Source organism: Trichechus manatus, unplaced genomic scaffold, assembly GCF_000243295.1.
Source record: "Trichechus manatus latirostris isolate Lorelei unplaced genomic scaffold, TriManLat1.0 scaffold00232, whole genome shotgun sequence".
Lineage (NCBI taxonomy): Eukaryota > Metazoa > Chordata > Mammalia > Sirenia > Trichechidae > Trichechus > Trichechus manatus.
The window spans coordinates 1,822,669-1,850,507 of NW_004444168.1; the positions used below are offsets into that span (position 1 = coordinate 1,822,669).

At 44.9% G+C, this 27,839-nt stretch overlaps 1 protein-coding gene across 1 annotated transcript; it reads left to right on the plus strand.

Annotated features, from left to right (window-relative positions):
• The first annotated feature begins 6,154 nt into the window (after positions 1-6,154).
• On the plus strand, positions 6,155-18,979 carry HPX (hemopexin). The gene is made up of 10 exons (XM_004389055.1): positions 6,155-6,237; positions 6,609-6,673; positions 6,776-6,847; positions 7,025-7,146; positions 12,698-12,851; positions 13,777-13,989; positions 14,258-14,401; positions 18,130-18,260; positions 18,348-18,510; positions 18,644-18,979. The coding sequence occupies exons 1-10, from the start codon at positions 6,155-6,157 to the stop codon at positions 18,913-18,915; spliced, it is 1,419 nt and encodes a 472-aa protein (XP_004389112.1). The 3' UTR covers positions 18,916-18,979.
• The last annotated feature ends 8,860 nt before the right edge of the window (positions 18,980-27,839 follow it).

Sequence of the window (27,839 nt, forward strand, 5' to 3'; positions counted from 1 at the left end):
GGAACGACAGGCTTCAATATTTATTAAGTATATACAGTGGCAGGCATGTTGTAAGCACTAAAAATATAGCAGTAAACAAACATAACATCTTTGTCCTATTCATTAAGGCAGTATGGTGGACAGTGGAATACTGGAGCTACTGCTTACTGGCTTGAGAGAGTCGATTGTCAAAATTTTCAGGAGTTTTGAGAGCTGATTGTTGAACCCAGGTGTTACTAAAATTATATAAACTCAAATGTATTTTATTAAAAACAAAGATTATAAATACTCAAAACTCATTACTTGCTAATTATTTTATTACATCTTACTGTGCTCTTGAGGTTATTTACATCTGTAGTATTTGTGTGGTGGAAATATCATATAATGGGGTGCTATTGTGCCTAACCCCATGTTTGGTAACATTTTGTTGGTTGCTTGAAGCTGGCCGTGGTAGGAGTATTTATACCACGGAAATTGGCAAGCCCTACAAATCAGGGCTTTTTCCCATCTGGAGAGCCAGCTGTTAACATTTACCATCACTCCCCTCGAGAGCATTAGGAGCACACCCTGAGCAGTCAGGCGGCCAGCGTCAGCCAGAGTTTAAATCATGAAACTATCACTGGCTAATAGTGTGACTTGGATAAAATGGCTAATTCCAGTTTCCTCATTCATAAAAATCAGCCTAATAATAATACCTATAGGTTGCTATGAGTCGGAATCGACTAGATGGCCACATGGTTTTTATCATATATATGGAGTCCCTGGGTGGTGTGAAGGGTTAACGTGCTTGGCTGCTAAGTAAAGGACTGGAGGTTCAAGTCCATCCAGAAGAACCTCAGAAGAAAGGCCTGGCGATCTACTTCTGAAAATCAGCCATTGAAAACCATATGGAACACAGTTCTGTTCTGATGCACATGGGGTCACTATAGTTGGATCAACTTGATGGCAACTGTGGTGGTACTGGTATATATATATTGCTTATATATATATTTTGTTGTTAGGTGCTGTCGAGTCAGTTCTGACTCAGTGACCTTATGTATAACAGAACAAAATGCTGCCCAGTCCTACACATGTACACACACACACACATATATATATTTAATGAAATGATCCATGTCAAGTGCTTAGCCCAGTGTCTGACACATGCATGTGTCCAATAGATATGAACTAATAAATTATTCATAGAGAAGCAAGAACGGGCTCCTAATTTTAGAGCAAAAGAAAATGTGCATGCTGCAGAGATCAGTTGGGTACAGCAATGCTCTTTTTGGTTGCCTGGAGCTTTGTCCCTAAATCATCTAAGCCTGGGGAAGGGAAACCCTGCCTCTGCTCCCTAAAGCACATAGCCACAGGTAACAGGCCCAGCACAGCCAGCCACCCTCAGTGGGCCCCAGGGAAAATGGGTGAGGTCAGAGAGCTCAGGTCTGGGCACAGTCATTCTGAAAGGCAGTGGATCAGTGTCCAACCTAAATCTGACCCCTGGCAATGCAGGAAGAAGCTCTGTCCATGAAGACATATACACGCCCACGTTGAGACCCTACCTGAAGGAAGTCAGCTGCTGGTTAGGAGGATTGAGAAGTGCCAGACTATATGAAAAAGGAGCTAGTTAAACTTCCCTGGGATTGAATTCCCCAGGAAATCAAGCAAGAGACTGAGGTGCTCAAACACACTTTGGGCAGCACAGGTTTGCAGAGGAAGGGGAAGGAGCATCGAAGGGGGTGAGCTACTGAGACCCTACAGCCAGGGCTGAGAGGGGTGAGGGAGGAAGGCTATGAAGGTTGTTCAAGAAAAACTCAGGCTCTAGCTTCAGGTTGAAGGGTGGGAGCTCACTGATTCCTTTGGCCTCCAGGGGGCACTCATGTCCAAGTATGGACACACACTCTCCCTTCAGCCCAGGCCAGAGGGTTAGACTCAGGACGAGAAGCAGCCTCAAACAAAGGGAAGAGAAGCAAGGTCACCCCTTCCTGGGGTCCTCTGAAAAGAGTTGCCTTGTGCCCCATGGCCAGTGCCAGAATGACTGGCATACCTATAGCCTGGGTTCCCAAATGAACATAGTCCTCTGCCTCTCAGCAACTGCTCAGAACTTGAGCTTCAACTTGGGCCATCTGCAATGCAGAAGACCCTGCTGGCCTAGTCCCTGGGGAGAGGGAGGTTCTGATAATGGTATGTAAGCCACCCTGGGGTGGAGAAGTAAATTTGGAAACAATAGCAAAAGGGGCTGTCTTAGGCTGGGTTCTCCATAGAAGAAAAACCAGTAAAGTGTATAAATATATATATATATATATATATAGAGAGAGAGAGATTTATATCAACGAAATGGCTCACATGGTTGTACAGGCTGGAATGTCCCAAGTTCGTGGGTCAGGATAGAGGTTTCTCCTGATTAACGTAGCCGCAGGGGCTGGTGAACCCAAGATCTGCAGGTCAGACAGCAGGGCTCTTGCTCACAGGCTGTGAAGATCAATGAATCCCAAGATTGGCAGGCAAGACTGCAGGTAAGCTGCTAGCTGAAGTCCACAAACAGGAGCCAACTGCAGGATCCAGCACGAGCAAAAAGCCACCAGCCTTTGCCAGAATGTCTGCTTGTATTCGATGCAGGCTACACGCCCAAGGAAACTCCCTTTCATCTGATTGGCTACTCACAGCAGATCCCATCATGGGGTTGATCACATATCAAATCTCAACATGGAACTGACCACGACATTATACAACTGCCAAAACACTGAGAATCATGGCCCAGCCAGGTTGACACATAATCTTAAGCATAACAGGGGGGGCCATAAAGCACTCTTCCAGGAATGATAGATCCAGGGATGCTATGAAGGAGACCAGAGCATTTGGAAAGAAGAGGCCAAGCTGAAAAACCATCACCCAGTATATGTGCTATTTCGTCCAAAGAGTTCCACTAGGCCAGTGGGTCAGTGTAGGGCCCTACTAGGAGGATTTAAAGACCCTCACTATGGGTTTTCTGGGGGATGTTTTGACTTGGTGCAAAGCTTCCATCTCCCCAGGGAGACTCAGGTGGCACTGGTGCCTCGGTGAAATTTGTAAACAGGGCTCTGGCAGCTGGAGACCAGTTGCTGAGGGGATTGCTGATGGAGAGTCACTGTGTGCTCAGGAGGGAGAGTCCCAGAAAGGATGTCATCATAGATGGAGGGAGGGTTATTTCAGGTTTCAGAGGCTGGAAGGGAAAGAAAAGAGGGTGCAGGGAGAGTCTGGGAGCAGAAACTACCAGTGCCCAGCAGCTGGGTTGGGGGCAGGTCAGCCAGAGATGCCCTGCAGTAGGAGAAGGTGAGTGTTGGGCATCTGCTGTAGCAGCTATGTCATTGCCCATGCTGCCAAGGGCTCAAGGAATTTGACTTTGCCCACTTACCTGTGAGGAGGGAATGATCCTAACAAGGTACGTTTTCATTAGTAAACCAGGAGAGAACATTGAGCCTGACGGCGGAGGCCTGGTGCCATGGTGTTCCAGAGGTCCCAGAAATCTTTGTTTTCTGGTTGGGAGGAAACTTTACAGAGTAGAAAAGGGATCTGAGACCTTTACTAAGGTTATATAGGGAGATATCAGAGTCCTTTCAGGCTGGGCTAGGGAGCAGAGGTCCTCGAACCTCAGCCTGGCCTATAGCTGACTCTACTCATATTTGTCTTCTGACCCAGTCACCAAATCACAGATGGAAATGGGGCAGGCTTTGGGAGTGGCCCCCAGGGAGTACTGAGGCCTACACCTCACCTGGATGATGGCAGGTGAGATCCTAGGGCTTGTGGAGGAGAGGGATGTGGGGCTGAGACACTTGAGAGAGAAACAGGACCATACAATGGAGGACAATGACAAGAGGACCTAAGATGGCTCCATCACAAGGTAACCCCAATTCCTAACATTCCTCTCACTCCAGGGGGAGGAAAATTGTCAGAAATTTGACTGCAACACTAACAACACTAGTTATATTTGAAATCCATTTTTTTCATTCAACAAATACTTATTGAGCACCTATTATACCAGGCACTATTTTAGGTGATGAGAATATAATAGCAAACAAGACAGGCAAAATAAAACAAGTAGACAGATGAAATAATTTCAAGTTGTAATAAGTGACATAAAAGAAGCAAGAGCCTGAAATGTCTAGATAAGGTGGTCAACAAAGGCTTCTTCGAAAAGATAGTATTTAAGCAGGAATTAGCTGCTAATATTGTGAAACCTCAGTAACATTTCTGTTTATTCTGTGATGGGTAAATAAAACACTTTTTCCCTAAGGTGGAAACTACCCAGAAAGACTAATTATTAGTAGTGCTCTCCGGAAGAGCGACACCTCCTCTTCTGGGCCCATTACTGTCAGACCTTCCCTTCCAGGGGATTTTTGCAAAGCACTTTGTCAGCGAGGGTGGGGGTGAGGGTGGAGGTGGAGCTTGGGCATTTGGCAATGGTGAGATATTATTGACTCAAAATCACTAGTCCAAGGGCAAAGCTGAAGAGACATGGGGATGTCCCAGAAAGGCCCTGGATGGTGCTTAGAAAAAGGCTATTCTCAGAGTATTCCTAAGTAGTATGTTTATCTGCATGTGTGGTTACTAAGTGTATACAAATATCAGTGTCTCTAGCTGTAACTGTTCTACAGCAGGGCTTGACACTTCGTACACAAAAATGTTAGTTCCAATAAAAAGACAAACAATCAAAAAGTGGGCAAAGGCCTTGAATAGAAATTTCAACAAAGAAGATACAAATGGCCAACAGCACATGAAATGATGCTCAACACAATTAGTCATTCCAAACCAAAACAAACCAGTTGCCATCGAGTCCATTTTGACTCATGGCGATCCCATGTGTGTCAGAGTAGAACTGCGCTCCATAGAGTTTTCAAGCGCTGATTTTTAGAAAGAAGATCACCAAGTCTTTCTTCCGAGGCATCTCTGGGTAGACTCAAACCTCCAACCCTCTGTTAGCAGCCAAGTGCGTTAAACCCTTTGCACACCCAGGGACTCCCATTAGTCATTAGGGAAATGCTAATCAAAACCACAATAAGGTACCACTTCACCCCCACTAGGATGGCTGTGATCAGAAAACAACAAGTGTTGGTGACCATGTGGAGAAATTGGAACCCTCTTTCATTCTGGTGAGACTGTAAAATGATCTCTGTGAAAAATAATTTGGTGGTTCCTCGAAAAGTTAAACATAGAATTACCATATGATCCAGCAATTCCACTCCAATGTATATACCCAAAAGACTTGAAAGCAGGGACACAAACAGATACTTGTTCACTAGTGTTCATTGCAGCACTATTCACAATAGCCAAAAAGGTGGAAACAACCCATGTGTCCATCAACATATGAGTGGATAAACAAAATGTGGTATATACATACAGTGGAATATTACTCAGCTATAAAGAGAAAGGAAGTTCTGATACACGCTCACAACATGGATGAACCTTGAAAACATGTTGAGTAAAGTCAGTCAGACACAAAAGGACACATATTGTATAAAATACTTAGAATAGGCAAATGTATACAGACTACATTTTATTAGTGGTTAACAGGGAGTGGAAAGGCGGTAGAAAAGGGGAGTTATTGCTTACAGGGCACTGAGTTTCTGTTAAGGGCGACGAAAACATTTGGGGACAGATAGCAGTTATAGTTGCACAACATAGTGAATGTAATGTCAGTGAATTGACCGTGTAAAAAATGTTGAAATGGCAAATGTTTTATTATATATATAATCATAATTATAAAAAAAGGAAAAAGATTAAAACTAGAAATAAAGGATTTTTTTTTTTTTTAAAAAAAGCTAGTTCCCTCCTCTTCTCCCTTCCTACATTGTAGAGGTACATCAAACCACATAAAGATGATCTTCAATCAGTCTACCCCCTTCCCTGTCTTTATGGGCATCCGACCCATCACCAAGATGACGGGAGTCACAGCTGGGCATCAATGTTATGGGCTAGTCACTGCTTGAAAGTTGCAGAAGGGGGATGGGGTAACAATGCCAGGAAGGGGGAGTCCTGGACTTAGACTTCTGTCCAGACTCTGACCTTATTTGCAATGATGTAATCAGCCAATATTGGAATAGTCCTGGGAGGAAGCTCGTTCCCACTAGGGTTGGAGGTGGGGGTGGCACTGCTGCCATCACTATATAGGGAGTTCAACCCCGGGCGTAGAGCTGTCCTGTGACCTCTCCAGCTCAGCATGGCTCAGGCACCGGGCGCACCTGTTGTGCTGGGGTTGTTGGGCCTGTGCTGGTCTCTGGCCATCACCCACCCTCTTGCTTCGTGAGTAAAGCTGGCACTAGGGCTGGAGGACTGGGGTCTGGGCTAAGGTGGGATAGGGTCAGTTTTTTTAGGCCTGGGGTAAATTTGGGGTAGGAGTCCCTGGGTGGTGCAAACGGTTAACGTGCTCAGCTGCTAACCAAAAAGTTGGAAGTTCAAGTCTACCTAGAGATGCCTGGGAAGAAAGCCCTGAGGATGTACTTCTGAAAAATCAGCCACTGAAAACCCTGTGAAGCACAGTTCTATTCTGACACACATGGGGTTGCCATGAGCTGGAATCTACTCGACGGCAACTAGTCTGTTTTAGGTTTGGAGTCAAGAGCTAAGAGAGAGTGGTTGGTCACAGTGCACCCAGACATCTGTTTTCTCTCTAGGACTAGTGCCTCTGGGAATGGAGCTGAAGGTGGGAATGGAACCAAGCAGGACCCAGATGTCCTTGGTGAGGCCCCAACTCCCTGAGTCAGTCTATCTGTCTGGCTATGGTTCTGTCTTTTATCATCTGACTGGGCTTTTACTTTGCCATACCCCTTCCCACCCTCAGAACGATGCTCTGATGGCTGGGGCCCTGATGCTACCACCCTGGATGACAGTGGGGCCATGCTGTTTTTTGAAGGTAAGAGGGGCTGTGTTGGGGCATTTGGAGGCCTCAGACTAAGTCCCCTTCACAGAGGGGTTATCCATCTGTGTGCGGTCTTAGGAATTATCTGAGGTATCACTCACAGCTTCTCTGTAACTATCTCTGTAGGCCAAATGTTTGTTCTGGATCCCTGAGCAAATGTGGGTTTTTCAGGGGACTTTGTGTGGAAGAGTCACAAATGGGCCCGAGAGTTAATCTCAGAACAGTGGCAGAATTTCACTGGCCCGGTGGATGCTGCATTTCGCCATGGTCACGACAGCGTCTTCCTGATCAAGGTACTGCTGGGCCAAGGTCGGGGTGAGCGCAAATCTACCCTAGAGGCCTTCCCCCAAGTGGCCCTGCCACAGAGCCCATACCAATAGGTACCAGGTTTCCTCCATCTGTGCCTTTCTTTCCTGCAGATGATCTGGCAAAGGGAGTGTGCCTGCTTGTGGACAGGGCAGGTACCACACATCCAGTGGCTGTTCTTCATTCCTAATCTTAGTTCTTGACCTCTCTGCTACACCTCACACTGTTGGCCATTCTTTCCTTTTTGACACTTTCTTTCCTGGGTTTCATGCCACTGCATTCAGGTCCTGCTCATATGGCTGGGCAGGTTGTTCACAGCACAATGGAACCTGGCCAAAGGACAAGTGGAGGATGAAGTCCAGCCCACTCTGCTCACCAAGCCCTGGCCCAGTGCTCAGAGGAAGGGGTGCCTTCTTCTCACTTGTACATGGGTGCCGTATGCTTGAGGCAGCCTTGACTACAAACTTTGCTTTCCCTCCTGCCTCTTTCCCTGCTCTTCTTAGGCTTCTCATCCTCTGCCAATCCCCGAATCTTTCTCAGGGATCTGTCCTAGGCCGCTGATACCCTCACTGGGTGATCTCAATCACTGCCATGGCTCTGAGGACTCTATGCTGTTGACATTGATCTAGATCTCTCTCCTGAGCTCCAGACATCTCTTTCCAATTTCCTAGCAGACATCTCTAACTTAGATGTTCCAAAAAAAATAAAACCAAACCCATTGCCGTTGAGTTGATTCTGACTCACGGCCACCCCATGTGTTACAGAGTAGAACTGCTCCATAAACCAGGTATACACACTCCAAGCCAGGTATACACAAGGTTTCATGATCTGACCCTTGGTTATCTTTCCAGGTTTATCTCCTTCCCTGCCAGATTAACTGTGTGCCAGCCACATGAGATTATATACATTCTCTGAGCACACTATGCTTCCTTTTGTCTGGGCTCCCTCTTATGCTGCTCCCTCTGCTGGTGACACCTTTTCCTCACTTGTCCACCTGGAAAATTGCTGCTCACTTTTCAACTCTTGGAGCCCTGGTGGCACAGAGGTTAAGAGCTATGGCTGTGTCTTAATTATTTAGTGCTGCTATAACACAAAATACCACAAGTGGATGGCTTCAACAAACAGAAGTTTATTCTCTCATAGTCTAGTAAGCTGTTGCTGTTAGGTGCTGTTGAGTCGTTTCCGACCCATAGCGACCCCATCTATGTACAACAGAATGAAACACTGCCCAGTCCTTCGCCATCTTCACAATCGTTGTTATGCTTGAGCCCATCGTTGCAGCCATTGTGTCAATCCATCTCATCAAAGGTCTTTCTCTTTTTCGCTGACCCTCTACTTTACCAAGAATGATGTCTTTCAACAGGGACTGATCCCTCCTCATAACATGTCCAAAGTATGTGAGACATAGTCTCGCCATCCCTGCTTCTAAGAAGCGTTCTGGTTGTACTTCTTCCAAGAGAGATTTGTTCATACTTTTGGCAGTCCATAGTATATTCAGGACTCTTCACCAACACTACAGTTCAAAGGCATCAATTCTTCTTCGGACTTCCTTATTCATCATCCAGCTTTTGCATGCATGTGAGTCGATTGAAAACACCATGGCTTGGGTCAGGCGCACCTTAATCTTTAAGGTGACATCTTTGCTTTTTAACACTTTAAAGAGGTCTTTTGCAGCAGATTTGCCCAGCACAATGAGTTTTTTGATTTCTTAACTGTTGCTTCCATGGGTGTTGATTGTGGATCCGACTAAACTGAAATCCTTGACAACTTCAATCTTTTCTCTGTTTATCATGATGTTGCTTATTGGTCCAGTTGTGAGGATTTTCATTTTCTTTATGTTGAGGTGTAATCCACACTGAAGGCTGTGGTCTTTGATCTTCATCAGTAAGTGCTTCAAGTCCTCTTCACTTTCAGCAAGCAAGATTGTGTCATCTGCATAATGCAAGTTGTTAAAGAGTCTTCCTCCAATCCTGATGTCCCGTTCTTCTTCATATAGTCCAGCTTCTTGGATTATCTGCCCAGCATACCGATTGAATAAGTATGGTGAAAGACTACAACCTTGATGAACACCTTTCCTGACTTTAAACCATGCAGTATCCCCTTGCTCTGTTTGAACAACTGCCTCTTGATCTGTGTACAGGTTCCTCATGTGCACAAATAAGTATTCTAGAATTCCCATTCTTCTCAATGTTACCCATAATTTGTTATGATCCACACAATTGAATTCCTTTGCATAGTCAATAAAACATCTTTCTGGTATTCTCTGCTTTCAGCTAAGATCTATATGACATCAGCAATGATATCCCTGGTTCCACGTCCTCTTCTGAATCCGGCTTGAATTTCTGGCAGTTCCCTGTTGATGTACTGCTGCAGCCGCTTTTGAATGGTCTTCAGCAAAATTTTACTTGCGCGTGGTGTTAATGATATTGTTCGATAATTTCCGCATTTGGTTGCACTACCGTTCTCGGGAGTAGGCAAAATATATGGATCTCTTCCAGTCAGTTGGCCAGGTAGCTGTCTTCCAAATTTCTTAGCATAAACAAGTGAACACTTCCAGTGCATCCATTTGTTGAAACATCTTAATTGGTATTCTGTCCATTCCTGGAGGCTTGTTTTTCACCAGTGCCTTCAGTGCAGCTTCAACCTCTTCCTTCAGTACCACTGGTTTCTGATCATATGCTACCTCCTGAAATAGTTGAACGTCGACCAATTCTTTTTGGCATAGTGACTCTGTGCATTCCTTCCATCTTCTTTTGATGCTTCCTAAGTGTGACGTTTAAGATTTTCCCCATAGAATCCTTTAATATTGCAACTCGAGGCTTGAATTTTTTTTCAGTTCTTTCAGCTCGAGAAATGCCTAGCGTGTTCTTCCCTTTTCGTTTTCTAACTCCAGGTCTTTGCACATGTCATTATAATACTTTACTTTGTCTTCTTGAGCTGCCCTTTGAAATCTTCTTTTACAGCTCTTTTACTTCATTTCTTCCATTCACTTTATCTACTCTATGTTCAAGAACAAGTTTCAGAGTCTCTTCTGACATCCATTTTGGTCTTTTTTTTCTTTCCTGTCTTTTTAATAATCCCTTGCTTTCTTCATGTATGATGTCCTTGATGTCATTCCATAACTCGTCTGGTCTCTGGTCATTAGTGTTCAACACGTCAAATCTCTTCTTGAGAAGGCCTCTAAATTCAGGTGGGATATACTCAAGGTCGTACTTTGGCTCTCATGGACTTGTTCTAATTTTCTTCGGTTTCAACTTGAACTTGTATATGAGCAATTGATGGTCTGTTCCACAGTCTGCCCCTGGCCTTGTTCTGACTGATGATATTGAGCTTTTCCATCACCTTTTTCCACAGATGTAATCGATTTGATTCCTGTGTATTCCATCTGGCGAGGTCCAAGTGTGTAGTCACCCTTTATGTCGGTGAAAAAAGGTATTAGCAATGAAGAAGCTGTTGGTCTTGCAAAATTCTATCATGTGAACTCTGGCATCGTTCTATCACCAAGGCCATATTTTCCAACAACTTATCCTTCTTTGTTTCCAACTTTCACATTCCAATCACCAGTTGTTATCAATGCATCCTGATTGCATGTTTGATCAATTTCAGACTGCAGAAGTTGGTAAAAATCTTCCATTTCTTCAGCTTTGGCCTTAGTGGTTAGTGCATAAACTTGAATAATAGTCATATTAACTGGTCTTCCTTGTAGGCATATGGATATTATCCTATCACTGACAGCGTTGTACTTCAGGATAGATCTTGAAATGTTCTTTTTGACGATGAATGCAATGCCATTCCTCTTCAAGTTGTCATTACAAGCATAGTAGACCATATGATTATCTGATTCAAAATGGCCAATACCAGTCCATTTCAGCTCACTAACGCCTTGGATATCGATGTTTATGCGTTCCATTTCATTTTTGACGATTTCCAATTTTCCGAGATTCATACCTTGTACATTCCATGTTCCTATTATTAATGGATGTTTGTAGCTGTTTCTTCTCATTTTGAGTCATGCCACATCAGCAAATGAAGGTCTCAAAAGCTTGACTTCATCCATGTCATTAAGGTTGACTCTATTTTGAGAAGGCAGCTTTTCCCCAGTCATCTTTTGAGTGCCTTCCAACCTGAGGGGCCCATCTTCCAGCACTATATCAGACAATGTTCCACTGCTATTCATAAGGTTTTCACTGGCTAATTCTTTTCAGAAGTAGACTACTGGGTCCTTCTTCCTAGTCTGTCATAGTCTGGAAGCTCAGCTGAAACCTGTCTGCCATGGGTGACCCTGCTGGCATTTGAATACTGGTGGCATAGCTTCCAGCATGACAGCAACACACAAGTCCGCACAGTTCGACAAACTGACAGTTGCGTGGGGGTAGTAGGCTAGAAGTCCGAATTCAGGGCATCAGCTCCAGGGGAAGGCTTTCTCTGTCTCTTGGCTCTGGAGGAAGGTCCTTGCCATGAATCTTCCCCTGGTCTAGGAGCTTCTTAGTGCAGGAATCCTGGGTCCAAAGGACATGCTTTGCTCCCAGTGTTGCTTTCTTGGTGGTTATGAGGTCCCCATGTCTCTCTGCTCACTTCTTTTATACCTCAAAAGAGATTGGCTTAAGACACAGCCTAATCTTATAGATTGAGTCCTGCCTCATTAACATAACTGCCTGTAATCTTGCCTCATTAACATAATAGAGGTAGGATTTACAATACAGAAGAAAATCACATCAGATGACAAAATGGTGGACAATCACACAATACTGGGAATCATGGCCTAGTCAAATTGACACATATTTTTAGGGGGCACAATTCAGTCCATAACAGGCTGCTGACCAAAGGGCAGCAATTCGAATCGACCAGCTGCTCCTTGGAAACCCTATTGGGGCAGTTCTACTCTGTCCTATAGGGTTGCTATAAGTCAGAATTGACTTGACGTCGATGGGTTTGTTTGTCTTTGCTTTAAACTCTTGGCCAAAATGTTTCCTCCTTGGTGAAGCCTTCCGGGACTTCTCTAGGTAGACCTAGGCACTCCCCCTATACTCCTGATGCAGTTTGCATTCTCCCTACCTTAATGGTTCCATGGCTAGAAGTCTATGGATTCTTCTTGCTTGTGTATGGTGAACTCCTTGAAGGCAAAGATAGGGTCTTATCATCCCTTTACCTCATGCTAGCACAGCGCCTGGCATATAGTACCCATTCAGCAACTGTTTCTTGAATGAATAACAAATGAATGTATGAATGGATGGATGATTTGGGGATGAATATTTATGGATGTTGTTTGCCAAGACTGATGGTGTTACAGATGTGCATGACTCTGAAGTGTCTGATTGTACATAGTCAGACGTGTGTTTGTGCATGTGTTATGATAATAGTGCCTGAGTTTTCACAAACTGAGGGTATGTATTTGTGCAAGGGGACAACATGTTGTTTCCCACAGATGGACTGAGAATGTGTGGGGCTGTAGGAAGGTATTGTGTAAGTGCTGGGTGTGAATGCAGAGTGGCAGTTTCTGGGAGTGCAGAGTTAAAAAGATAGTGCTTTTGTATGCAGGGAGACAAAGTCTGGGTGTACCCTCCAAAGAAGAAGGAGAAAGGATATCCAAAGTTGCTCCAAGATGAATTTCCTGGAATCCCATCCCCACTGGATGCAGCTGTGGAATGTCACCTTGGAGAATGCCAACACGAGGGTGTCCTCTTCTTCCAAGGTCAGTCCAGACTTGAATCTGAGACCCTAGGCTGGTTGGTGATGCTCATGGTGGTGGTGTCAATAATGATGGTGGTATTGGTAATGATGGTGGTGCTGGTAGAACCAATATACGGCTTCCTAAGGAAGAGAAGAAACAGAGAAAGCCAGTTACGGTCTAGAGGTCAAGTAGGGGGAGGAGAGGGTGACTGGAAGTCATGTTGGGGAAGGTAACTGGGTATAAGGGGCCCAAGTGGCACAAATGGTTAAGTGCTCGACTACTAACTGTGAGGTTGGTGGTTTAAACTCACCCAGAGGTACCTTGGAAGAAAGGCCTGGTGATCTGCTTCTGAAAGGTCACAGCCTTGAAAACCCTATGGAGTGTAGTTCTACTCTGCAACACATGGGGTTGCCATGAGTTGGAATCAACTCCATGGCAACTTTTTTTGAAAACTGGGTATAATTTTGCTAAAAGTCCCTCATAGTTCCCTATGACCCTTGGGACACATCTATGCTCCTTAGCCTGGTATACAAATCTGTCCTTTATGAAGCCTCTATTGACCCTCCAGCCTCTTCTTTTATTGTACCCTTACCTTGAATACTAAGCTCTAGAATCTCTATGCTGTTCTCTTGTTCTCTGTACACACAATTTGCTTCATGCTTTGGGCTCTTTCTTCTCTCTGGAGTTCCATCTCCCCTGCTTTAAATTTCAGTTTGTTTCACTTTCTCTGGAGGTTTTCCCTGACTCTTCCCCCTCCCCTTGTTGAGTTGATCATGTGCACTTTGTTGCTGTATTTTATGGAATTTTCAGTCTCCTCAACTGTCTCCCTGCTGATCGGTGAGCTCCATGTGGTCAGGACCATATTGGGCATGTCTTGGTGCCCAGTGCAAACACAGGGTGAGCATAACCTGACCTCACTGAATCCTCGTTGCTTGATTGGACAAAGGTAACCGCAAGTGGTTCTGGGACTTTGCTACGAGAAGCAAAAAGGAGCGTTCCTGGCCAGATGTAGGGAACTGCTCCTCTGCCTTGCGATGGATCGGCCGCTACTACTGCTTCCAGGGTAACCAGTTCCTGCGTTTCAACCCTGTCACGGGAAAGGTACCTCTCAGGTACCCTCTGGATGCCCGAGACTACTTCATGCCATGCCCCGGCAGAGGTGAGAATGCCCTGGCCCCTGGGGCCTGCTGGAATTTGTCCAGCTCCCGTACCTAACCTTGTGAACCCATGTGCCCCAGATCCCATCTTAACTCTGTGTTACAACACCTTGGCCCTTACCCTAGCCCCATTTCCATCCTAGCTCGTCCCTGTTGTCCTCATATGAAGCCCTACTCCCACCAATCCCAGCCTTCTCTTCTACCTCAGACATCCTTCTGACCTCTGGCCTCCCTCTGTGCTCCCCTCACCTATTTCTCCACTCCCCCTAGGCCATGGCCCTGGACACAGGAATGGGACTGACCATGGTAATGGTACCTACCCTGGCCAGGGGAATAGACCTGGGCGCTGTAGCCCAGATCTCGTCTTGTCTGCACTGCTGTCTGACATCCATGGTGCTACCTATGCCTTCAGTGGTAAGAGATGCCCCCCAGTTCCCCCTTCTCTGCCTCCATATCTCCCATCTCTTCCACTTGGGTCTTCCATCCCTGACCTATTTCTGCCATCCTCATCACTGTGTCCCTATCTTGCCCCATCTGTCCCTCACCTTTAACATGCTCTTTCATGTCTCTCATCTCTTCTGCTGCATATTTCTCAACCTTTTTTCTCGTTGTTCAAGTGTCTAACTTCATCCATCTGTCTACCTCTCAGTACCATCTATGGTTCTCTTCTTATATCCCCCTTGCTCCATGTCTTACCAGATCTTCTGGCTCCCCTTGAAGTGGTACTCAGAGGCTTTGTCTTTTCCCAGAAGGCTTGGTACAGCATTCCCTGGAGATGAGGTATTCCCATAGCTGAGAACCTTCCAAGAAGTGTTGGGTACCCTAGGCTTTTAGGAGGTGGACTTCTGGCCTGATGTTTCCCTTCTGAGTGGCCAGTGGAGACATGTCTCTCCTGACCTGTGACATCAATTGGTAAATGCTATCTAATAATACCTAGAGATATTCTGGGGTTAAGCAGACAGGTAATTATGAGTCTTCTCCACACTTGAGAACAGCTCCAAGAGCGGGAGTGAACAACCGTGTTATACCAGCCTATGCTATATATATAATCAGATACAAATACAAGGTGGTGGTGAGAATATAGAATAGTGAAAATACTTTTTTTGCTCTTACACCCCCGACAAGTCTGGTCAGATATGACTGCCCAGTATTAATGAAAAATACACAGCCACAAAGAGATCATATCCCTACATCAGGAATGCATGCCATAATGAGGACATAAAGTGGTGATGGAAACATACACACTGGTGAAAATACAGAACTAAACTGAGAACAAATGTCGTAGTAAGAACATGAGAGTATTAGGAGAACGTACAGCTGTGATGAGAGCACATAGACAAAATAAGATTGACAGGTAGGTTGAGAAAATAGGGCCCCAGTAACCACTCAGAGATGTAGGGACAGCACTCAGCCATGGGAAGATCACAGAACTGTAGGAAGGCCATGTGGCCACGGTGAGAATACAGCTGAAGCTAATGATTGCTCTTTACTCCTAAACCAAAAGTATTAGTTAGGTTCCATAGCTGTTGAGAGAGCACATAGCCATGGAGAGAACACCATTATGTTAAAAACACCCAGCTGAGTTGAGAATATACTATCTTGGTGAAAGCACAAATGTGACCCAGCTACTCAGGGTGGGACTGGTCCTCTCCTCTCTCTGATCTTTCTCTTTTCTCTGCCTCATAGCTTCTTATTTATTCTTTCTGCTTCTTCACAAGTTTGACTTCAACATGGGCCATCCTTTCCTCTCCACTTCTCTTTGCCTCATGATTTTCAGCTTCAACTCCAAATGATAACTGCCTCAGTTGCTCAGCTTTTTCTCAGAATTTCTCAGAGAGGAAATCTAATTGTCCCAGGTCATATTTTCATACCAGACTATATTAAAGTGGTTGATGGCCAGCCTATGTCTTGGCTACTGAGAGGTTAAAAAGCTCATCAGTTAATCCCTCTGCACAAAGAGCAGCATAGCACTGGTTCTCAAAGTAGAGGGCCATAATGAGCAGGGTAGTTTTAGCAGGAGGGGAAGCTGGGTATGTCAGTCACTACGACATGCCCAGTACACAGCTATAAAGAGAATTTGTGACTGTAGTGAGAACACCACTCATTTAATTCAACAGGTATTTATAGAGCACCTGATTGCACTGGACATTGTTCTAGGTACTCAGTTATAGTAGTCAACATGACAGACAAGATGTCTATCCTTATAGAGCCTGCTAGATGGAGAGAAGACATAATGAAGAGAAAGAAGGAAAGAGAATACTTTCAGAGAGTATTAGGAGCTGTGATAGAAATAAGACAAGATAATGGGATAGAGGTGAGCAGAATGAGGGGTCCTTTCTCTGAGGAGATGATATTTGAGCTGAGATTTCAGTAATGAAAATGAATTAGCCACACAAAGCACAGGAGGAAGGTCCCTAGGTGGCAGAAATGGTTTGCCCTTGACTGCTAACCTAAAGGTTGGCAGTTTGAACCCACCCAGTGGTAATGTGGAAGAAAATGCATGGTGATCTGCTTCCATTATGATTACAGTCAAGAAAACTCTATGGAGCCCAGTTCTACTCTGTAGCACGTGGGGTTGTCATGAGTCAGAATTGACAGGAGAAAATGCATTTTAGGTAGGATTAACAGCAAATAGTTTGAGGAATCAGGAAAGAAAACCAGTGTGATGGGAGAAGAGTGAAGGAGCAAGATAGGTTAGAGAGGGAGGCAGAGTCCAGATTACACGGAACTGCTGTCACTGTCAACAGTGAAAAGAAATCATGAGAGGGTCTTGAGCAGAGACATGATATGTTCTGATTTATTTTTAGAAAGATCGTCTTGTCTTCTTGTGGAGAATATGTTGTAGAGCTACAATTGTGTAAGCAGGGAATCCAGCTAGTAGTTTCTACAGTAGTCCAGATAAGAGGTGATGATGGCTTGGATAGGATGACAACAGAGAATGTGGTGAGGTGTATTGATGATGTATTTTGTAGGTAAAGTTGACAGATTAATGTTAGATTGGATATTGGTTGCAGTGAAGAAGAGAAAAGAGAGGTTTCAAGAATGACTCAACTTTTTGGGACTGGGTAACTAGGTAGATGGTGGTTTTATTTTCTAAAACTGGGAAAGACTAGAGGAGTACTAGAGGAGTGTGTGTGTATGTGTGTGTGTGTGTGTGTGTATGTGTGTGTATTTCTGTGTACTTAGAGGAGGCAGTAATCAGTATGGACACTTTAGGTTTGAGTGCCTAATGAGACAGCCAAATGGACATATCAGGTAGGCAACTGAGTTTGAGTCTGAAACTTAAGGGAAAGTTCAGAGCTAAAGGGAACAGACTGAGAGTTATCAGTATATAGATGATATTCAAAGCTCTAGGACTAGGTGAGATCACCGAGGGAGTGAGTGTAGACAGAGAAGAGGTCCAAACTAAGCCCTAAGGGATTCCAATATTTAGATTTCAGGCTGGTATCACAGAATCCAAGATCAAAAAAAGATGCTTAAAGAAGAAGGAATTGGTGACGGTTAAATGCCACTGAAAGTTACAGTAAGATGAAGACAGAAAATTGACCTTTGGATTTAGCAAAATGGAAGATACTGTGGCTTGATAAGATCTTTTTCAGTGGAAAAGGGAAACAAAAGTATAACTGGAGTGGGTTGAGTAAGAAAGGGTAAAAGGCAGCCTAGAAAATTCCTTTGATAAGTTGCTACGTGAAGGGGAGAAGGAAAATGGGATGCTAGCCTAGCTACTCCCTCACTCTCGCACCCAGAGTGAGAAGACTCATTGGAAGCTTGCTGTGGTGCTTCCTTTTAACTTCTGGCCATTATATCTCATTGTCTATGACCACATCACTGCACAAAGACACCTGAGAGGCACAGAGAGCCCCTCATCAAACCCAGTGATATTGGCCTTACCTGGCAACTTGACCGCTGTTCTCCATGCCTGTCTTTCTGTCAGCCCCTACTGACTCTAGTTCCAACTGAGTCACAATGCCCAACATTGCTGCCCAGGTCCTGATCTACTCCTCCCTCTCACACTGAGAGTCCCTCTTGGCCTCTGGATGCATTATCTCCTCCCTCTCAGGACTCACCCCTGCATCTGTCACTAGCCTCTTCATTGATTGGCCATTTATCACCAGCACTAGAGCAACCCTGTTGCCCCATAGGGTCCCACTACTGGCGTCTGGACACTAGCCGGGACGGGTGGCATAGCTGGCCCATTGCTCACCAGTGGCCCCAGGGCCCTTCCACAGTGGATGCTGCCTTTTCCTGGGAGGACAAACTCTATCTGGTCCAGGTATGTGCTAGCTCAAGGAGAGGCCTGAGGTAGAGACTAGGGCAAGAATATCCAGCTCTATGTTGCTTAATGTCTTCTGTTCTTCAGGGCACCCAGGTGTATATCTTCTTGACAAAGGGAGGCTATACCCTAGTAAATGATTATCCAAAACGGCTGGAGAAGGAACTTGGGAGCCCTCATGGGATAAGCCTTGATGCTGTGGATGCAGCCTTTACCTGTCCTGGGTCTTCTCACCTCCACATCATGGCAGGTAAGGGGCTTCTGGGTACTAAGGGGTGTCATGTTCTGCTGACATGGCACAAATCCCCACTAGGGCATGCAAAGGGCTGGGTCAGTATTCCCCTGACATGGAAGCCATATTATGTTTGGTGCTTTCTTCCCAGGAAGGCGGCTGTGGTGGCTGGACCTGAAGTTAGGAGCTCAAGGCATATGGACGGAGCTCCCTTGGCCCCATGAGAAGGTTGATGGGGCCCTGTGTGTGGAAAAGTCCCTTGGCCTCAACTCATGTTCTGCCAATGGTCCCAGCTTGTACCTCATCCATGGCCCCAATGTTTACTGCTACAGTGACGTAGACAAACTAAATGCAGCCAAGGCCCTGCCCAAGCCTCAGAGCGTGGCCAACCTCCTGGGCTGCAGTCACTCAGGGGCCTCCTGAAGCGGGTCTGGCCCCACCTACATCCCCAGTTTCTTTACTATAAAGCCAGAATTCTTCTTCACTTGAGTCTGTGGTTGTGGACCAATCTTACTTGTTTCTTTGAATTGAGATCTTAGCAATTTCTCTTTTGAGGTTCTAAAGCTCAAATGAGGCTGTGGGAAGCAAGGGAAGGGAAGGCTGAGGGCAAATCTCATTCCTACACAGATGATTTCTAAATCCGGATCATAAACTGTATTCTTCCAGACCATCTATACACAGTGGGAAACAGAGGACCAGAGTAGGAAGAGAAATGTTGAGTTTACACAGCAAGTAAGATGCAGAGCTAGGACTTTGACTCAACTCACTAATAACTAAGTATAGCTTGGTCCCAAGGTGTGCGGAACAATCGGGCCTGAGGCATCTATGCCTGTGCAAAGTGGACAGGGTCAGAGTTGCCATCCGAAGGGCTTCTATTTGGGAGCCCTCAAACTAAGGCTCTGGGTGCTTCAGGCAGCACCATGCCAGAAGACAAGGCTTTGATTCCTATGAACTAGGCATAACAAATGGAATAAGATAGAGGGTGGGGAAGCTGGGTGTCAGAGGCAAGCTGGAGAGAGGAAAGAGAACAGAGGGACCTGGCACCATGGAACATATTTACAGAGGAGCCCTGCTGGCAGAGAGAATCTGACACTCTCCCCTCCACCCCCAAGTCCCCTGGTGTCTATATCATCTAGGCCAGCAAGTATCACCTTGGTCAAGGCTACAGTGCTTGGTTCTTTCCTGGTCACAAACTGATCAAGTCTTTAGACTCCAAACTGACTGACAACCATTTGACTGGGGATTGGGTCTAGACTATAAGCAGCTGGGTCACAGGTGAGAGTTCCTCATCCCTACCTTCCTACCCCAGCAGGGACAACTGAGGCTGGGAGGTTTTTTGTTTATTTTGTTCAAAATATAGGCCGAGACTCTAGCAGGGGGCCCTTATTCTATGCTTCCATTTTCTAGCCCCAATTGCCCCATCTATAAAATGGGTACAATACTACCCACCTCCCAGTGGCAACAAATATGGATTCAAGTCTATCCCTTGGGTTCATTCAGAAAGGGGCCCTGGAAATAGACCCAGGAAATAGACCTGGAAATAGGTCCATGGCCTCATCTGGCCCAGGTTTAGCCACTCTTAACTTGGTGGCCCTTTGTTTGTGGGGCTTTGGTGGGTAGAGGAGTGGATAGGCAAACCACCATACAGGGTTTTGCATTGGGAGACAAGGTCACAGAGTGGCTCCTGACAGGCTCCAGACCTTTCTAGTTCAGGAGAACTGCCTAAGGTTCCTTCACAATCCTCAAAGGCTGAGGAGGGTGGGTGGGATGTATTTGGGCCTCTCAGACCAGGGTCCACTTGGAACTGGAGACTGTCTGGGGCTGAGAATAGGGGCTGGGGCCAAGCATCAGGACTGTAGGGTCTACTCCTAAGGAGTATCTTGAGTTTTCCTTTTCATCCTTGATTGGGTCTGGATGGTTCTCCTAATGGGGTTGGCAGCCCCTCCTTCAGCCTGAAGGGTGGAGACAAGGCCAGGCTCTCAAGTCTGGGCCTGATTAGGTCCATGTGCTACATCTGGGGCCACTACTGCATCATACTAAGGAGTCTAGAGGTGTGTAGATGGTTATCCAGTGAACTCTGGTACTCAAAGTTAACTTCCTCCTCTCTACTGTAGTGGCGTCCTCTTTCTCCTCTCCTCTCACTTGTTATAACACAAGAAAACCTCTAGCTTTCTCCAAGGAATTTCCAGTGAAGGACCAACTCCTGCTTCTTTCATCCAGTCACTTAGCACCTCCTATGTGCAGAACACTGTGTCAGGCAATGGGATAATAAAGTGAATCACACAGTCCTTACCTTCAAGGATCTGCCATGCTATCACAATAAGGAAGACAACACAGACATCAGATAAACACAGTAAAGTGAGATAGACATTAAGATAGACGACTATATGCATCAAGGAGGGTGCAGTCAGCAATACCTGGCATGGAGAGGGGATCAGAAAAGGCCTCATATATGACATAGTACTTCAGCTGATTTCTAAAGATGAGTAGAACTTATGCAACTCCTTTAGCAAATATATATTAACTGCCTACTGTGTACTACCATAAGAAGCCCTTGTGACACAGTGGTTAAGAATTCGGCTGCTAACTGAAAGGTCAGCTATTTGAACCCACCAGCCATTCCATGGAAGAAAGATGTGGCAGTCTGCTTTTGTAAAGATTACAGCATTGGAAACACTATGGGACAATTCTACTCTGTCCTATAGGGTCACTATGAGTTGGAACTGACTCAATGGCAACGGGTTTGGTTGGGTGTACTACCATGTCAGGGAGGATTACAGGCAGAGGAGGCAACATGAGCAAAGAAAAGCGGAGCAGGAGTGGGAACTTCAACGAGCTGAGCAGGGCTGAGTACAGTGGATGAGTGGGGGGCTGGTGAGAGATGAGGGTGGAGAAGGAGACTGGGGCTTCTAAGTCCATGCGAGGTGGGCACATCCATTTCAGACTAGGAAGCATGGGTTTTGTCTATTCTTTGGGCAACAGAGACCTGGCGAGGGATTTTAGACAAGGGAATGACATGATGAGATTTGTATTTTAGAAAGACTACTCTGACTGTTGTGGGGTGGACACTGGTGAAAGGAGGGCACAGTGGATATAGGGAGACCATCGAGGAGGTTGTTGCTGTGGTCCAGGTGGTAGATCATGGAGGCTTGGACTGGATGGAGGATGTGCAAAGATTAAAAGATATTTAGAAGTTATAATCTATAGGACCTGCTGATAAGAGTGGAGGTGGGGTGAGGGAGAGTGAAGAATCTCACCTCCAAACTGCTCTAATGCCCCTCCTTGCAGCTCTCCATCTCAAACATTCCATGGTGCCCTCTTGAATTCACACTCCATGGTTAATAAGCTTCTCTACATTCCACCACTTGTCTGTCAGTTTGTTGTACTGTGGTGGCTTGCGTGTTGCTGTGATGCTGGAAGCTATGCCACTGGTATTTCAAATACCAGCAGGGTCACCCATGGTGGACAGGTTTCAGGGGAGTTTTCAGACTAAGACAGACTAGGAAGAAGGACCTGGAGATCTGCTTCTAAAAAAATTGACTAGTGAAAACCCCATGAATAGCATCAGAACACTGTCTGATATAGTGCCAGAAGAGCTCCTCAGTTGGAAGGCACTCAGAATATGACTGGGGAAGAGCTGCCTCCTCAGAGTAGAGTCAACATTAATGACGTGAATGGAGTAAAGCTTCAGAGACCTTCATTTGCTGATGTGGCATGACTCAAAATGAGGAGAAATAGCTGCAAACATCCATTAATGATTGGAACATGGAATGTATGAAGTATGAATCTAGGAAAATTGGAAGTCAACAAAAATGAAATGGAGTGCATAAAGACTGATATCCTAGGCATTAGTGAGCTGAAATGGACTGGTATTGGCCATTTTGAATCAGACAATCATACGGTCTTTTATGCTGGGAATGACAAATTGAAGAGAAATGGTGTCACATCCATAATCAAAAAGAACATTTCAAGATCTATCCTGAAGTACAAGACTGTCAATGATAGGATAATATCCATATGTCTATAAGGAAGACCAGTTAATATGACTATTATTCATATTTATGAACCAATCACCAATGCCGAAGATGAAGAAATTGAAGATTTCTACCAACTTCTGCCGTCTGAAATTGATCGAACATGCATTCAGGATACATTGATAACAACTGGTTATTGGAATGTGAAAGGTGGAAACAAAGAAGCAGGATAAGATTTGGAAAATATGGCCTTGGTGATAGAAATGATGCTGGAGATCCCATGACAGAATTTTGCAAGATCAACAACTTATTTATCGCAAATACCTTTTTTCAACAAAATAAATGGCGACTATACATGTGGACCACCCCAGATGGAATACACAGGAATCAAATAGACTGTCTTAGCCATCTAGTGCTGCTCTAACAGAAATACCACAAGTGGATGGCTTTCACAAAGAGAAATTTATTTTCTCACAGTCTAGTCAGCTAGAAGTCCAAATTCAGGGCATCAGCTCCAGGGGAAGGCTTTCTCTCTCTGTTGGCTCTGGAGGAAGGTCCTCGTCATCATCAGTCTTCCCCTGGACTAGGGACTTCTCTGTGCAGGAACCTCGGGCCCAAAGGGCATGCTCTGCTCCAGGTGCTTCTTTGTTGGTGGTATGAGGTCCCCAATTCTCCACTTGCTTCCCTTTCCTTTCATCTCTTACAAGAGATAAAAGGTGGTGCAGGCCACACCCAGGGAAACTCCCTCTACATTGGATCAGGGATGTGACCTGAGTAAGGGTGGTGTTACAATTCCAGTCTAATCCTCTTTAATATAAAAATTACAATTACAAAATGGAGGACAACCACACAATCCTGGGAATCATGGCCTAGCCAAATTGATACATACATTTTTTGGGGGACACAGTTCAATCCATGACATAGACTATATCTGTGGAAAGAGATGATAGAAAAACTCAATATCATCAGTCAGAACAAGGCAGGGTCAGACTGCGGAACAGACTATCAATTGCTCATATGCAAGTTTAAGCTGAAGGTGAAGAAAATTAAAACAAGTCCATGAGAGCCAAAATACGACCTTGAGTATATCCTACCAGAATTTAGAAACCATCTCAGGAATAAATTTGATGAATTGAACACCAATGACTGAAGACCACATGAGTTCTGGGATGACATCAAGGACATAATACATGAAAGCAAAAGGTCATTAAAAAGACAGGAAAGAAAGAAAAGACCAAAATGGATGTCAGAAGAGACTCTGAGACTTGTTTTTGAATGTAGAGCAGCTAAAGTGAATGGACGAAATGATGACGCAAAAGAGCTAAACAGAAGATTTCAAAGGGTGGCTTGAGAAAACAAAGTAAAGTATTATACTGAAATGTGCAAAGACCTGGATCTAGGAAACCAAAAAGGAAGAACATGCTCAGCATTTCTCAAGCTGAAAGAACTGAAGAAAAAATTCAAGCCTTGAGTTGTAATACTGTAAGATTCTATGGGCAAAATATTGAAAAATGAAGGAAGCATCAAAAGTAGATGGAAGAAATATACAGAGTCACTGTACCAAAAAGAATTGGTCGACATTCAACCATTTCAGGAGGTAGCACATGATCAAGAACCGATGGTATTGAAGGAAGAAGTCCAAGCTACACTGAAGGCACTTGCGAAAAACAAGGCTCCAGGAATTGATGGAAGAGCAACTTAGATGTTCCAACAAACGAATGCAATGCTGGAAGCCCTAATTCGTCTATGCCAAGAAATTCGGAAGACAGCTACCTGGCCAACTGACTGGAAAAGATCCATATTTGTGCCCATTCCAAAGAAAGGTGATCCAACAGAATGCAAGTAAAATTTTGCTGAAGATAATTTAAAAATGGTTGCAGCAGTACATTAAAAGGGAACTTCCAGAAATTCAAGCTGGATTCAGAAGAGGATGTGGAACAAGGGACATCATTGCTGATGTCAGATGGGTTGTAGCTGAAGGCAGAGAATGCCAGAAAGATGTTTACTTGTGTTTTATTGACTATGCAAAGGCATTCAACTGTGTGGATCATAACAAATTATGGATAACATTGAGAAGAATGGGAATCCCAGAACACTTAATTGTGCGCATGAGGGACCTGTACATAGACCAAGTGGCAGTCGTTCGAACAGAGCAAGGGGATATTGCATGGTTTAAAATCAGGGAAGGTGTGCGTCAGGGTTGTATCCGTTCACCATACTTATTCAATCTGTATGCTGAGCAAATAATCTGAGTATCTGGACTATATGAAGAAGAATGGGGCATCAGGATTGGAGGAAGACTCATTAACAACCCGCAATATGCAGATGACACAACTTTGCTTGCTGAAAGTGAAGAGGACTTGAAGCACTTACTGATGAAGATCAAAGGCTACAGCCTTCAGTGTGGATTACACTTCAACATAAAGAAAACAAAAACTCTCACAACTGGATCAATAACCAATATCACGATAAACAGAGAAAATATTGATGTTGTCAAGGATTTCATTTTACTTGGATCCACAATCAATGCCCATGGAAGCAGCAGTCAAGAAATCGAATGATGACTTCTGGCCAACATGGCACTATAGACAGAAGCACCACACCATCCCTCCACAGCAAAGATCTGAAAAACTAAGTCAAACAGAGACAAACATCAATCCTAAAACCCTAAGCATCAAATGAAGAGATAAACAACTCAGCCAAGCACCTAACGGAATAAGAAACTGACAGAGAACAGCGAGCGAGGAGAGATCAGCTAACGCAGCACGGATTTACCATCTTGGACTCCTGTCAGAGATCGCCTGTCATGGATTGAATTATGTCCCCCCAAAAATGTGTGTATCAATTTGGCTGGGCCATGATTCCTGCTATTGTGTGATTTTCCCATTTGTTGTAAATCCTGCCCCTATGATGTTAATGAGGGAGGATGGGTGGCAGTTGTTAGTGAGGCAGGACAGTCTACAAGATTGGATTGTGTCCTGAAGCAATCTCTTGAGATATAAAAGAGAGAAGCGAGCAGAGAGAGGGGGGACCTCATACCGTCAAGAAAGCAGTGCCGGGAGCAGAGAGTGTCCTTTGGACCAGGGTCCGTGCACAGAGAAGCTCCTAGTCTGGGGGAACATTGATGAGAAGGTCGACAAAGAGAGAAAGCTTTCCCCTGGAGCTGACACCCTGAATTTGGACTTTTAGCCTACTTTACAGTGAAGAAATAAACTTCTGTTTGTTAAAGCCAACCACTTGTGGTATTTCTGTTGTAGTAGCACTAGATGACTAAGACATCGCCGAGCAGAGAGTATGGGAAAGGAGCTTCACGGAGCTCCCTGCAGGAGACAGAACAACTGGTAACCAGAGATATACGCTTTCCTATCCTGCACCCTTCTTCACCGCCACTTGGCCTCCTCTGCTTCCTGCAGTCACAGTCTCTTGGCCTGTGGCACCAGCCTAAGCCCTTTGCCACTTGGATTCCACCCGCTTACACTGGCCAGCTTTTTGAATACCATTTGTTTGTTGCTGGTGTTGTTTTTTTCTGCTTCTTTTGGTTTCTTCCATACCTCTCACCACCTCCCCTCCTTTCTCTCAAATACCTGGCTCCATGCGCCATCTTTGCTTCTTCCTGAAAGGCTGTGAAACACTGCACGACTGAGGAACTTTTTACCGGCCCACACTGCCATGCTGGTGGGATCCCCAGGGCTTTTTTGGTTTGTTTGTTTCTTCACTTGTTTTCTCTTTCTTTTCTCAGCTTGAGAGCCCCTTCTAGCTGGGCTGTACTGCGTGGGTTGGGAGCGACTTTCTCAGTCTGCGCAACTGTGAAGTGGGATCCCCAGGGGCATTTCTTTTTTGTTTGGTTTGGTTTTTTCTCTCTCTTTTCCCCTTTTTGTCTTTCTTCATTTCTCAGTTTCCTGTCTCTCTATACTTACCTTCTCTTTCTTTCTCCTGAATACCTGGCACTGTGTGACACTCCTACCCCTTCTAGCAAGGCTGTGTTTCGCAGCCTGGGAGTGACTTCCGCAGTCTTTGCAGCTGCACTGGTGGGATCCCTGGGGGCTTTTCTTTTTTCTCCTTCTAATTTTAATTAATTAATTTATTTTCTTGTACACGTTTCCTTTGTTTTTTTTTTCTTCCTTTTTTTCCCCCCTCCATTGCTTGGTCTCTCATCTCTCCACTCCAATGGCAAGCACCCTTAGCACTCTTTTTTGTTTGTTTGTTTTTGGCTCCTGTTTCTCTCTCCTCTCTCTCCTCTTTCCCATACCCATCTTAGCTCTATACATGACAATCTACCCCATCATTCCTGCCTACCTACAGTGTGCACTGAACATCACACTCCTGAGCAGCACAGGCACAGCCTACCAGAACCTGTTAAAGAAGACTAGGGTGGGATTGTAACACCACCCTTATCCAAGTCACATACCTGATCCAATGTAAAGGGAGTTTCCCTAGTGTGTGGCCTGCACCACCTTTTATCTTACAAGAGATAAAAGGAAAGGGAAGTGAGCAGAGAACTGGGGACCTCATACCACCAAGAAAGAAGCACTGGGAGAAGAGTGCATCCTTTGGACCCGAGGTTCCTGCGCAGGGAAGCTCCTAGTCCAAGGGAAGACTGATGATGATGAGGCCCTCCCTCCAGAGCCGACAAAGAGAGAAAGCCTTCCCCTGGAGCTGATGCCCTGAATTTGGACTTCTAGCCTACTAAACTGTGAGAAAATAAACTTCTCTTTGTGAAAGCCATCCGCTTGTGGTATTTCTGTTGGAACAGCACTAGATGCCTAAGACAGTGTCCTTCTTTGTCTTTTATAGTGGATTTTGTTTTAAAGTCTATTTTGTCTGAGATTAGTATTCCCCACCTGCTCTTTTTTGCACTACCTAACCTCAGAACCTACTATACAGCTACGGTAGTCAAAACAGCCTGGTACTGGTAACAACAGATACATTGACCAATGGAACAGAATTGAGAACCCAGATGTAAATCCATCCGCCTACGGTCACCTAATCTTCGACAAGGGCCCAAAGCCCATCAAATGGGGAAAAGACAGTCTTTTGAACAAATGGTGCTGGCAAAACTGGATGTCCATCTACAAAAAAATGAAACAGGACCCAAACCTGACACCATATAAAAAACCTAATTCAAAATGGATCAAAGACCTAAATATAAAGCCAAAAACTATAAAGTTCATAGAAGGAAAAATAGGACCAATGCTAGAGGCCCTACCCAATACACAGCACTAACAGGATACAAACCATAACCAACAACACACAAACTCCAGAAGATAAGCTAGATAACTAAGATCTTCTAAAAATTAAACACTTATGCTCATCAAAAGACTTCACCAAAAGAGTAAAAAGAGAACCTACAGATTGGGAACAAATTTTTGGACA